Source organism: Anabrus simplex, chromosome 6, assembly GCF_040414725.1.
Source record: "Anabrus simplex isolate iqAnaSimp1 chromosome 6, ASM4041472v1, whole genome shotgun sequence".
Taxonomy (NCBI): domain Eukaryota; kingdom Metazoa; phylum Arthropoda; class Insecta; order Orthoptera; family Tettigoniidae; genus Anabrus; species Anabrus simplex.
In genome coordinates this window covers 18,876,806-18,891,128 of record NC_090270.1, presented here as the reverse complement: position 1 = coordinate 18,891,128, position 14,323 = coordinate 18,876,806, and the positions used below count along the sequence as shown (strand labels likewise).

Sequence of the window (14,323 nt, the reverse complement as noted above, 5' to 3'; positions counted from 1 at the left end):
AATAGCATATTTTTACGAGTAGACAATTCTGCACCACATGAAGACAACCCTGTAACTACTAGTGAGAATTCATGAGTAAGCAGAAATGTGCACCACAGGAAAGCAACTGTGTAATTACTGACAACTTTCCTAGAAATCCATCAGCCAATTCTCTCCACACCTTCTTCTAAGCGTTAACGAATTGGAGACTGCTGATTCCAGGCGGGTTTGGAGAGGGAAGGATAACACAAGTGACGAGAAAGGTAGTGTTGTGACAGAGATGGGAACTGAATGCTCCATTTTTTAAAAACCTATTTTCCGTATCTCTTAAAAGTTGTACCCCATCTAGAAACTTCAACTGATTCATTTAGGAGAATGAACCCACAGATGCAAGTATTCCACCTGAGTGGGCTAGCTACAGCTCCCTTATGTTCTATGCCACGAAAGCCAAATAACCAGCAATACACTTTCCCATTTTACCCTTCAGAAATAATAATCAGGAAAATAAGTGTGTTCTTAGTGACGGGTTCAGCAAACAACTGAACCTAATGTGAAACATCTGGAAGACGTGTGCTTTCTCTCTTCTGCTGCCATAACAGCTGCTGTTACAAAACCTAACCCATCAACAAATACATACAGCTAATGAATAAATAAATTCGAGGACCGTTCTTGATTTTTTATTCATATATATCATGTGGGATAATTTAACAAGATATGGCTTCTTTAATTGAGGACCATAAGGATTGTACATACACAATTGCTTATTACAAGTAATAGATGTCAGTAGAATAAAAGGCATTTCAGTTAGGTAAAAATTAAATACCACAAAGTTTTATACACCATAGATAGGAGTTGCAAGGATTCAGAGAAAATATTATTTAAAAATAAATCAGGTAACACAAGTGTATTTCTAATACACATGATTCAATAAAACTTAAAAAAGTTATATTTAACAATAGAATCTATTCTATTATCCATTAGGCTTTCAAAGTACCACTATATGCACATTTCAGAGTCAAAAGGATTTCTCATCAACAAACCAAAACAGATCTTTTTAAAAACAAATCTAACTTCAACTGCTAACACAATCTTGCTTGAGGCACCATTATTATGTATTTTATACCCTGAAGGACTCTCTGTTCCATTTATAATCTATATCAAATCACATATCAGAGAAAAACCTGCTAGTTTCTCTTAAGACATATGTTGCCCTGAATGAAACTGAACACAATCATTTTTATATTATCACATTTTTCTTTTTAATTTTTAGGAAAATTACAGGAAGTGAAAAGAATGTTTCTAAATCTAACTGAATCGGTCATTGCTAGAAGGTCTTCTGTTCAAAAATGTTAGTTTTGAGTAAAACACAAAAAGAACTGTTCAAAAAATGTTATTCTTCATGGGAAAATGATATACTTTCCAAAAGGATCTGTTGATGCTTTTAAGAAATATTTTCAGTTTTATCTATCATGACTGGTTTCTGTCAGAAACATATTAATCTTCCTTGCCCATTTTATTCTTTATTCCCTGGTAGTAGAGGACACAATCTCTTCATAAGGTGATTTCCATGGGGAATATAGGCTACAATACAATTTTCACAATATTGTAATTTTTTGGGGGGTTAACTGAGAACTTCTTCGTCAAATGCTGGTGGACATGGACAAAAGGATATATTTGGAACTTCAGGCAGGCTTCGATCAAACTTAAGTCCAAAACAACCATCAATGAAGTCTGATGTGTTAACAGCATGAGAAAGTAGCTAACAGGAGCAAAACATACCTTCAGCAGAAAGGTCCCTCTTTTGTAATCCTCAGGCCACAAGTATTTTTAAACTTGAATACATCATCTGTAACCACTATGTAAACTACAGTGCTTGGTGCAACTAACAATAACATCTACACACTCTTTAGTGTACAGACTTTTTCTTTTGAACAAATGGCTGAAGGGCATTTTTGTGAGGAATTACAATTTCAACACCATGTTGTACTTCCATATGAAGGCTGGAAGAAAGTCCTGTGAGCACAGAACGTGCATCTACTTGTAAGGATTTTGAATCCACAGGAAAGCCATTTCTGCCAAAAAGCAGAGAAAAGACCTTTTAGCAATAACAGATTTAATTAGTACTTTTTCACTATAAAGTACCATCACGGACAGCAAAAGTGTGTATGTATACAACCTGAACTGCGATTACCAGCATCTCATCACTGCTCTGCACTGTATTACAAAACAAATAAATAAGAGTGGAAAATCTATGACTCAGAGGGGGAGGGAGGAAAAAAATAACAAGAGCTTCCACACCTGAATAAACATCAGTCTTAGTTGCATCAAAAATAAAAAAATACTTAATATTGGTATTTATATTTAGGTTTCAGCCGAAATAGTTCTCTTAAAAACTAAGTTCTCACTCACAGTCTTGTTTAATGATTTCATCTTTATCTTTAGAGATATTTTGGTTCATTTGATCATTTTCAAACTCCACAAAATCATCAAAAAGGCTCGGCCAAGCTTCAGTGTCATCATACGAACTCAAATCGTTACCCACTGCTTCTGCAAAATTAAGAAACATATTCCACGTATCACGAGGAATACCTCTGACGTGGGGATGAGTTTCAAGGAAAAACAGCCATCGCGGAAGAATGGGAGGTTCTCGAACGGTGAATACCAAACGCCACAAACATATGGCCATATCGGACGGCAGAATTCGCTGACCAGACTCTGCATCGAGGCCAAATCGAAAAGTAAACCGATACAAATCTTTAAACATTTCAGGGTCTTTGGACACTTCGGTTACCAATTCTGGTAATCGAGTCTGAATATTTCGAATGGAATCCACACGCATCGCTCGGCAACCGTTCATGAACTCTGATCTACTAAACCGACACATTTGCTCAGCATTGAGTTGCCAGGCAAAGACCAAAACTTTAAACTCATCCGGCGAAACTCCAAGATCAGAACAAAAGCGTTCTATTCCATCAGCTAACATAGAATCTTCATTTGAGTCACGATATTGTTCAAACAGAGCATTCAGCTTAGATTCAGATACTTCTTTTCCCTTGCTTTCTCCTCCACCGCCAAGAGATGCTCTTCCTAATGGGGGAATACGAGGGTAGAACGTCCGGGAAGTCTTATCACGATGCAAGCTGCCACAGTTATCACTGCCAACGACAAAACTTGGAACACCAGCTCCTTTACTATTTCCATTTATCTGGGACTCCACAACGGTCAGAGGTGAACAACGGAGATCCTGGGAGGATTGTAGCATTCCTCGTACTTCCATGATCTCTGCAAAAAAATAGCAAGCATACCATACCATTACTGAAAACTGACTATGTGTACTACTCTGAAAACAGCTAAAAACTTTCCTACCACAGTTAGAAAATGTTACAATCTCTCAAACAAAGTTGGAGCAGACAAATTACCTCTTTTTTTTTTTTTCAACAGGTTATAATTTATGTATGATGAATTTTTTACAGTGATCTCCAGATATAAGAATAAATTCCAATTTAGTACCATTTGCAAATGATATAGGGAGAAGAGAAAATGCAAGTATACGAACAAGTTAATGTATGAAATCAGGTGAAAAAAAGTTTCAGATGAGATTTAACACAGAAAAGAGTAAAACAGCAGTGGCGAAACTACTTGGGAGTCATTTGAGGCAATGCCTACCCTAAGGAATACGATTAAATTATATAAATATCATAGATTTATTTGCTGCTGTTATTGTCCTAAAACTACAATACTACATGGTTGACAGCAGGCTATGAGCTTCACTGATCGCCCGCTAGATGGTAACAGCGGACTACTTGTTCTGACAGGGAGGCAGCAAATAACTTGACTCACCCAGGACTTTCTGTTTTGTTTGCGTTTCGACAGCTTGGCGATTGGAGCGGGGTGGTGGAGGAAAGGTAGTTTACCGCCCACACCCCTCTCTCTGGTAAGTCTATGGCCCGTTGAGGCATGCCTTTTCTGCTCTTCGAGTGTGTAGAAATTCCTAGCGCGAAGGCGACAATGAAGTATGTATTGTTAATTGTGTAAGTACGCACGTTATTCTTTCGAGTTAGTAGGCAATCGGTGCATTATTGGCAATATTAATGACAAATCAGACATGGAAACAACTGGTTCATTTTCTGAGTTTCTGTTGTGTAAAACAAGACTGACATCATTTGGCTGAAATTCGCGTTTAAATAATGAGTGAAGCAGGCCCTTTCAGGAACTTTACAAGTCTTTTGAACTTTTTAAAATATAAACCGTTCCCGTTTTGGACTTACGAAGAGAAGTGTGAAGCCAAAATCAAAATATGTATGCCTAATTTACATACCGGTATTATTTTGACGGTAAAGTAGCTAGAAAATTTCAATTTTCTTGGTATACACGATATGCATGGTTTTGTTATAGGGTCTACTTCATAGTTTACAAAGAGAGCTTCCCTGCTATTAAAATGAACAATCTTATGAACATATAACCCATTTTTAATAGAGTAATAATGGAAAATGAATTGATAAAAAAAAATTCTGAAATAGAAAAACATTTGTCCCCTCAAAAGCTTTTACATTATATTGTACTCAATGATTTCGAACCAGGGTATGTTGAAGTGTCAAAACTGATTCGCTTAATATTAACTTTTCCTGTGATCACTGCTTCCTCTGAAAGGAGTGCAAGTACTCTGAAGAGGATAAAAACCTTCTTGTGTAATACAATGAACAATGAAAAATTCAGCAGTCTTAGAACCATTTCTATCAAGAAAAAGCCTGTGAAGGAATTGATGAATGATGAAGTATTGAAAGACCGTCTGATTGATCATTTTGCAACCATGAAAATTCGACGTTTGGAACTACTCTACAAGAAAATTTAAGCTAAGATTTCCTGCCTACCCATTCACAAACTAATCACTTCGCCACTGTAAAACAGTAGAGATGACAAGTGGTAGGAAGAAAGGCAGTGAGAAGATAGAAGTAAATGTAAAACCGATAAAAGTTGTACAAAGTTTGAAATACTTGGGAAATGTATCACAAAGGATGGGAAAATTACTGAGCAGATTCAAAGGAAAGTTAAAGCAAATGGCTTTTAACATAATGTAAGGGATATACTGTGGAACCAAGAAGTTCCAAGGAAATGCAAAGAAGTTCTCTATTTGACCTATTACGCGAACTGATATAGACACATGCAGCAGGTACGTGGACAAAAAAAACAAGAAGAGAGTGGAGTTCAAGCAGCCGAGATTAAATTCCTTAAAAATATCACAGGGAAGACAAAAATAAATGAAGAGATTAGAAAGAGGACTGAAGTTTCACAACTACGCGACAGGAAAGAAACAAGCAAGCTGAAACAGTACGGACACATGATGCAAATGGGAGGACCCAGTTCCAAAGAAAGTATTGGAAACCAACAGGAAAGAGACTGCAAGTAATGCTTACAAAGAGGTAGATGGATACAGCAGAGGAGAGTGCAGAGAAGAGAAAAGATAGAATACTGGAAGCAGGAAAAGAGTGAAGAGACGGGCAATGATGGAGGTCTTTAATTCATACAAAACAACTGGAAACTGAAAAAGAAGAATATACTAGTATAACCGAAGGTAATTTATTTTCAACTAAAGCTTCAAAAGCAGCATCAGCAACAAATATTTATGGGAATTTTCGTTTTTTTTTTTTTTTTTTTTTTTGAAACAGTGTCTTAACACCATCAAAGTTGCTAATTCCAGAAATTTGAATAACTAACAAGATGGAAAATATACATTCTAGTTAATTTTGATTACATACCCAGAAATGACGCAAAACAGGAAAAAAATATTCCATGATGGTCGCCAATCTTCAAAGGCTATTGAGAGTGATTAATCGGTTGGATGGAGACATTATGCCTCGAGCAGACCCCCTGGTGTTATTCGACAGGAGTAGGCTATTATTTTAACCATAATGGTTTAATTTATTTGATCCATATTGACTACAGACTAGCACTGATAACTTATAATTTATATTCCACCTAATCAATACTTAGGGAGCTGTTATATAAAATTTTAAAAGACTATTTGTTTTCAGGCAAAACAATTTAAAATAGATAATTGTCAATTTGTTATCCAGTCTAAATGACTAGAAATTGGAACACTAAGACCATACAATAAGTTCTGAAAACATGTATGGTTATCAGCCAACAATAAAGATTGTAATAAGTATTGACCAGGTGGGATATCAATTATAAGTTAAATTATAAGTTACACAACACATAACCTGCAGTCATCACACTGGACACAGAAACACTCGCATAATGATCTTTGTCTCTGAGGTTAATCAAACATGGCTCCCACAAACAAAGATCACAAACTGTCCATCATGGTAAATGGACTTGTTTTCACGAGCCTGGACATAATGAAAAAAAAAAAAAAAAAAACCCACACTAAGTCATCTGTAAGATTAAAAACTTGAAAGAAGCCATTTTTCTAATGATCACTTATGATGCTAAAAGATGACTTTTCCCTATTAGACATTTTAAAACCACAATATAACAGCTCCATAGACTTCAGGCTTGCTAGCTATTACACAGAGATTTGTTTTCAGTATATAGTAAGACACAATATGATCCGTAACAATCTGAGCGTTTGACAGAGCTACAACTGTTCTTTGTCTTAAAGAGACACCAGAATGCCAAAAAATTTTGCTAGTACCGGGCGAGTTGGCCGTGCGCGTAGAGGCGCGCGGCTGTGAGCTTGCATCCGGGAGATAGTAGGCTCGAATCCCACTATCGGCAGCCCTGAAAATGGTTTTCCGTGGTTTCCCATTTTCACACCAGGCAAATACTGGGGCTGTACCTTAATTAAGGCCACGGCCGCTTCCTTCCAACTCCTAAGGCTTTCCTATCCCATCGTCGCCATAAGACCTATCTGTGTCGGTGCGACGTAAAGCCAATAGCAAAAAAAAAAAAAAAAAAAAAAATTTTGCTAGTAGATCTAGTGAGACCTGTATTTCACATTTAAGCACAATAAAGTATTAGATACTGTGCCAGATGAGTACCCAACCCCACCTGTGCAGGTCAAACTGTCTTAGTAGATCAAAGTGGTAGTGGTGACGACTGTTTTAAGAGGGACAATTGAGCAACAATCCTCTATTAACAAAAATCAGAAGGAAAAATGAAGAGGATTCACACTTCGAAGAATAAAGGTATTGGCAAAAGAAAGAGAAGGCTTGGGAGCTGCACAAAAATTAAAAGACTCCCAGGCCTCGCAAACCTAAGCTCTCAAGTTGAGAGTCCCTGATTCCCTTATGATAGGCAGAGATTTTTTTTTTTAATGCTATTTGTTCAGGGCATCGACCTATGAAGATATTTTGCCCCTACTTGCACCAAGTGAAGAACCTGCATGTATTATGTAAATGGCAGAAGTGTAAAGTGGTGAATGTGAGGAAAGGAATGTTAAGGACGACACAAACACCCAGTCCCAAGGCGAGGGATATTAATAATTTACAATTAAAAACCTCTGGCCCGACCGGGAATCGAACCCGAGGCTGCCGGGTGACAGGCGGAGGCAGTGCCCCCTACACCACGGGGTCAGACACAGGCAGAGGATACCGTTGATGTATTATACCACTCCCATCCACAGGGAGATCAGTAGGCCAGAGGGTGGATCAGCCTTCAGATCCCAACAGAGGCAGTCAGATTTTAAAAGGGCAGAAACAAATCCATTCCACACTTCATGTTGTACAATATCAACAGGTAAAAATCTCTGGCGACATCTTTGGTGTTCACCTAACAAAATTAATTAAAACTTGCCAAAAGACTGACCAACATAAATCTGATTTGCTCTGCCACCTGGTGGAGTAAACCAATGTCAAAATCAACATGCAGGCAGCCTAAATGGCATCTAGTTAAAATGTCTGCTCACAGAAGGCCTATCTGAGCCCATGTGATTATTATTATTATTATTATTATTATTATTAGAGGTATGCCTTTGCTGGCGGGACCTAGTGTTTACAGTGCACTATGTCTTCTGGTATGGGCTAGAGCAATCTTGTTACTTTCATTGATCTGTCTCAGCTTTATCCTTGGCTTTGACAAAATGAAAGTGACTGAGGTATGAGTGATGCTAGTAATGCCATTCCTTCTGCAGCCAGTCCCTGCTATGAATGGTGTGAAAATATTGCTCATAGGGTCGGTTGGTGCATGCATTTCAGTGGGCTTGGCAGACTGATATGTAATAGCAACTTCTGGCCCGGTGAGGAAAGCAACGGGAAACTACCTCACTCCTCATTTCCCTAGTATGCCTCTTCAGTGATGCCTAGGCCATCTATGACAGCTGATGGCAGAGCTGTTGAGGATCCAACCAGCCTTCGGGCTGAGGACTAAACATACACATTAGAGGTAGTGTCCAACTCAGTCCAAAGTTTGTGAGTTCAATCCTGCCCGAATTCTAAAAGGGAGACAAAGATGATGCCACTTCACATCATAACTGTAGTTATATCAAAGACCTCTTGTGGCACTGTGCATGTTCCTGACAAAATAAAATTAAACTCAACATAATGGCTGTAGGAACAGCTGATTTAAAAATCTGAGAGCTATTTATTAATTTGCCCCAAGTGTTTATTTCTAATTTTCTTGAAATAAAACTATGACTATCCATTAATCAATTTTCCCTTACAGCTGAAAAAGGAATTATCTGGGTTGGACCAGACCGACTGATAGGAGGATCAATACAGACATTAGAACATCTCTGCACACTTGGTGTTGTTACATTGGTGTCCACAGCATGACAAAATGAGCAATTCTGAACAGGAATCCGATAATTCCTCGCTTGTGCTAATAAAAGATTATGTTACTAGCATGCGCGAATATTTTAACTTCCATTATAGATAACTGATGTGCTTCTTGATGGTCTGGCATTATTATTATTTTCTTGAATGTGAATGGATGTGACTACCTAATCCAATCTTAGTCTTAGTCTTGAATAGCGGTTTGCACTGAGCACAGTACAATATTCTTGTCTAGTGCCAATATAGAAGTACATTTATGATAATTTCGACCTAATTTTTTTGTTCCAAAAACTTTAAAAGTAGTTAGTGGGACGTAAAGCCAATAAAATTCTTATTAGTCTTTTTGAGATGGCATTTTGCATAAACATTATAGGTTCAGACAACTACCTCAATCTCCACACTCCACTCTGACCTTGACTGTGCATGCTTCTCCCAATTGCTAACATCGCGTGTCACTTCAGGACGTCTTCGTAACTCAGGTACTGACCACCAACCTTACATTTGCCTCTGTGAAGTTCTGGCATTATTCATACGCACCTTATGTCAACACTGCCTATCATCAGCAGGGACTCCATGCTGTATATGATGAATCTTCGCAGAATCTTCGAGTTGGGTACATTATCTTGCCAATTCACTTGAAGAATTATCCTTAGACATTTCGTGTGGAAACTGTCTAAACATTGAATATAATGTTTATATAGTCACAAGGTCCCTGAGGCATACAAAAGAATAGGCAATCAACAGCAGTATTTGCGATACGTGCAGCAATATCGGTTTCCAGCTGGTTATCACGGTGAATCATATTTCCCTGATATCGAACTATTAAAACCATAATATCTTTACATATTCTTTTTTCTTGCTATTTTGCATTACGTCGCACCAACACAGATAGGTCTTATGGCGACAAGGGGACAGGAAAGGCCTAGCAACGGGAAAGAAGCGGCCATGGCCTTAATTAAGGTACTACATTTGCCTGGTGTGAAAATGGGAAACCACAGAAAACCATCTTCAGGGCTGCCGTCAGTGGGATTAGAACCCATTATCTCCTGGATGCGAGCTCACAGGTGCGCACCCCTAACAGCATAGCCAACTCGCCCGGTACATATTCATTTACCATGTGATAGTAAAATAAACTTTTAGAACATGAAATTCTGTGTTTGGTATCAAAATCTCTTTGGTATCACATATTTTATGAAATTTTGCAATAGAACTTTTAGATATTTCTACAGTGCGCACACAAGGTCATTCTATGACATCATTGGCTAACTGCTCGGACCCGCCCAGCTGTTTTTTCAGCAATTAATGTTGAACTGTGGTGTTCCCGGCAAATTATTAAAGTGGTCTGGAAGGATAAGGATAACACTGATGTTTTATGTCAATCTGGTAAAATTAATACGCAGAAGTCCGACTCGTTGGCTGAATGGTCAGCGTACTGGCCTTCGGTTCAGAGGGTCCCAGGTTCGATTCCCGACTGGGTGGAAGATTTTAACCTTCATTGGTTAATTCCAATGGCCCTGGGGCTGGATGTTTGTGCTGTCCCCAACATCCCTGCAACTCACATACCACACATAACACTATCCTCCACCACAATAACACGCAGTTACCTACACAAGGCAGATGCCGCCCACCCTCATCGAAGGGTCTGCCTTACAAGGGCTGTACTCAGCTAGAAATAGCCACACGAAATTATTATTATTATTATATTAATACACAGAAGATGTCTTACCAGGTGGGACCAAACTTTATGATATCCCCAGATAATGACAACTATTGCTGAGGGTTACACTGGTGACAAATGGCCTCATGGAAGACCAAGGATTCCATTTATCAGATAAGTCTTACAAGACATGCAAATCATGTAGCAATAAAGTGATCATGTGGTATAGAATCACTCCATGACAAAAAGTCTTTGAACTGAATATCTGATGATGATGAATTATAACACTACCATTGACTTCACAGAAAAGTTATTTATTTCTTTAATGTACGGCTTTAAAGCTGCGTTTACACTACCGAAACTCCCTCGCGAAAGCCACTCGGGCGAAACTTAACTCGCTTCGAGTGAAATTTTGCACTACCCAAAACAGAGCGCAATTCAGAGCGAAAAATAGCGCGAGTGGAGCGAGCCGCCTTCGACAAGCCTGAAAGCTTCAGTTCTGGTTTTGCAGCCAACATAGAAAATTATTTTGTCCCTCGAGCCGCTGCAGCTGTGCATTACCTTTATGAGTTAATTTGTTTAAAAACGTCATTGTCACTGTTGTTTCATTGTTTATTCATTGTTAGACACCTACATGGGACCGAACTACAATATTTCATCATTATATAGTAGATTAGTGTCATAAAGTAAAATTAAATTAATTTCAGTTTTTGTAAGAAATTGAGGTATTGCATTTTTCATGCCGGTCAGTGTAAGTTCATTACAATGAGCCAAGAATGCTTCAAAATAGGTACCGGTAGGCTCAGAAAAGTAATGAAATGACAGTAATTGCTTACCTAATCCGGTGACTCTGCTCTTATTCTTTCGATCTTTCGCTTCAATATGATCCCAGTAGCGCTTTCATTTTCCCTTTCAGTGTAGAAATAGGAAAGTTTAGTTGAGAACTAATTTCCTTCCACGCATCTTCTCTTTTATTGGGATTGAAATAGTTTTTGTTTTTTGGATTCCACATAAAATCTCTATTTTTGTAGAGCTCAATGAGCTGCAAGCACTGTTCTTGATTCATCCCTCGCGCAACTACGGGAACCACGTTTACACTGAGAGAAATTCGATGCGCGGACACGAACCGACTGACCTCCGGTTCACAGCGAGGGCACTCACTCCGCAATTACTCAGGGGTGGGGGAGCGTCTACACTAGGCTCAATTCCCTCGCGAAACAATTTCGCGAGGAAATTGTGCTTAGTGTAAACGCAGCTTTAGAGCTGGGAGTGACTGAGGACATGTTCGGCTCACCTGATGCAGGTCTTTCTATTTGACGCCCATGAGATGTGGGATGATGATGATGATGGTAAGGCAAGGAGAGGGTTGAAACATGGTGTTAAAACATAGCCTCCTCCTGTTGAAAAACACCAAGGGGTCTGCTTAAGGCTTCACGTCTCCACCCAATAGACTAATCGACATCTACAGCGTGATGAGCCCTCGCTTCATATGAACACTGCAGAGAGGTGTGGAACTGAATCCACACTTCTGGCACACGATCGAGTGATTAGAAATTGTATACCACTACCTCTCCTACCTCACCAGCCAACATTGTGACTATGAAAAATGTTTCGACCCACAGGGTTCAAACTGGCTAACCACGGTATCAGACTATATAGACCTTAACGATCATGGCCACCAGGCAGACCAGCAAAATTATCACTAGGGCTCGGATGTTTTAAGACCTAAAAATAGCCCAAATAAGCAATTATGACCTCAGATGTGACGAAATATGATCTGAAAATTGACAAAATATGACGCTAAAACTACAAAATTTGACCCGAAAATGATTACTCTAAATATGGCCATTTTAAAATAAATTATAAATTGAAACGGCAATTCCTTTGACACACATTTGTATTTATTCTTACTTTCATATTGATTTTCTGAATATACATGTTTAGCAGTTATTCACAGTCTATTGTCCTTGATTCATATATCAAACATTTCTGATACATACCTAATAAAGTATTATCAGATCACACAACATTTTGAAAGTCAAAACATGTTTGCACCCTGCATTGATGGTCTGAAATACTAGAAAACTAGAAATTAATCTATTTCTTAAAATATTTTGGAAAGTTTAAGCCCAGATTTCATTTATGTTATACAAATGCATTAAAATTTAAATTGAATACCACGAAACGAATTAAGTAGGTGTCTTTCAGCACATTACGGTAGGGCCTATAGTGCAAACTCACATACGTTTTTTCATTCTTCTCTGCGGCTGGAATAGAAGTGTATGCCAAGATTCATGTTTTGTAAACACTTGTTCGCATTCGGAAAGTTGAAGATGATTTTGCCCACCTACAGATGTTGTCAAAGCGCCGAAATATAAGCGAAATATGACTTTTATATGAAAATAGCTCAAAATATGACCTTATGACAAAAAATAGCCAATATATGCATTTATATGACAAAGATCACTTAGTTGTGACCATAATCAGCTGATTTGCACCAAAATCCAATCAGGCAAAAAAGTAGAGACAAAGTAAAAATATAACTTTTCCTAAACATCCGAGCCCTAATTATCACCATTAAATGTAGGACATGTTAATTGATCGTTCACCTAAGTTTCGCCGAAATCTGTCAGCTCCAAACCAAACAGTTCCCTTACGAGTTTTCCCAGAAGAAGGAACAACCACAAGTATGTATCCACTTTACTTCACAATTGGCTTTACGTCGCACCGACACAAACAGGTCTTATGGCAATTATGTGATAGAAAAGGGATAGGAGTGGGAAGAAAACGGCTCTGGCCTTAAGGTACAGCCCCAGCATTTGCCTGGTGTGAAAATGGGAAACTACGGAAAACCATTTTCAGGGCTGCCGACAGTGGGGTTCGAACTCACTATCACCCAGATGCAAGCTCACAGCTGTGCAACCCCAACCGCAAGGCCAACTCGCCCGGTTATCTATATTACATGCTTGTACGAAGGTCTTGTTTACATCCTTAGGCATGCAAGATATGAACTGCCTCAACTGCTAACAGAGGGAAAGGAGAGGACTTCCTTGGTTCTAATATACTGTGGTTTTCTTCTAACCATACACTTCCCATATGAAGACTGAAGATGTATCAAAATGGCCCCTTAATATGTGCTGAAGCCCGCTCTCCTGATAAAGCTGGAGAGCAGAAATGAGCTCACTGAGGCTCAGAAGAACTGGGACTGATGAGGAGAGACGGCAGTATATGAAGACCTTTTTCTGTCTATTTCTCTCTTTCCCGAAACTGACCTGTAACTGAGGAGCGTGTGTTCAAAAGGCACTATTTCCACCATAAGAAAGTTCTGGGAAAACACAACAAAAGTTTAATAAAAGGAACATGGAACATACAACTTTTAAAGAATTACAAGGGTTGGTTTTTAAGTTCTGGCAACTATTTTATTTATTGATACATAGCATACACATATGGTTCTAAGTTCCAAAGGCCTTCGATATAATCACTAGCGTTGCATACGTGTTCCCAGCGATGCCAAACCTGTTGGATCCTGCTGGCATTGCCCAGTATCTCAATGGCGCGAAGAGTGCGGTCGGTGGCCTGCAAAACGTCTTCAACTGTACGGAAGCACTTTCCGCGCAGTGGCTCCTTAATCTTAGGGATTAAATCAAAGTCACTGGGACTTAAATGTGGAAAGTATGGTGGGTAACAGAGCACCCCCAGCAGTTGAACAATTTAGACAACTCCTGCTGTGTGTGCCGTAGCATCGTCATACCGAACAATGGTTGGGTTATCCATGAAGTGTCGCCGTTTTCTTCTCAGAACTGCTCGCACACTGTTTTGCAAAAATGAACATTAGTACGCCGCATTAACATTCTGTTGTGGGGGAATGGTATGCGTTAAGATAACTCCGATCCATCTCCACTAATGCCAGTCTGTGCATGTTTGTCAATTACTGGTGGGTGACCAGATCCAGACA

General features: G+C 38.9%; 1 protein-coding gene across 2 annotated transcripts in view; it reads right to left on the bottom strand.

Annotated features, from left to right (window-relative positions):
- Positions 1–634: 634 nt before the first annotated feature.
- Positions 635–14,323, bottom strand: part of SCCRO3 (defective in cullin neddylation 1 domain containing SCCRO3) — a 36,234-nt gene continuing 22,545 nt past the window's right edge. For both annotated transcript variants that reach the window (XM_067149699.2, XM_067149698.2), the window contains exon 3: positions 635–3,261. In XM_067149699.2, coding sequence (XP_067005800.1) covers positions 2,381–3,261 — 881 coding nt within the window. In that variant the 3' untranslated portion in view covers positions 635–2,380. The remainder of the gene's footprint in view (positions 3,262–14,323) is intronic.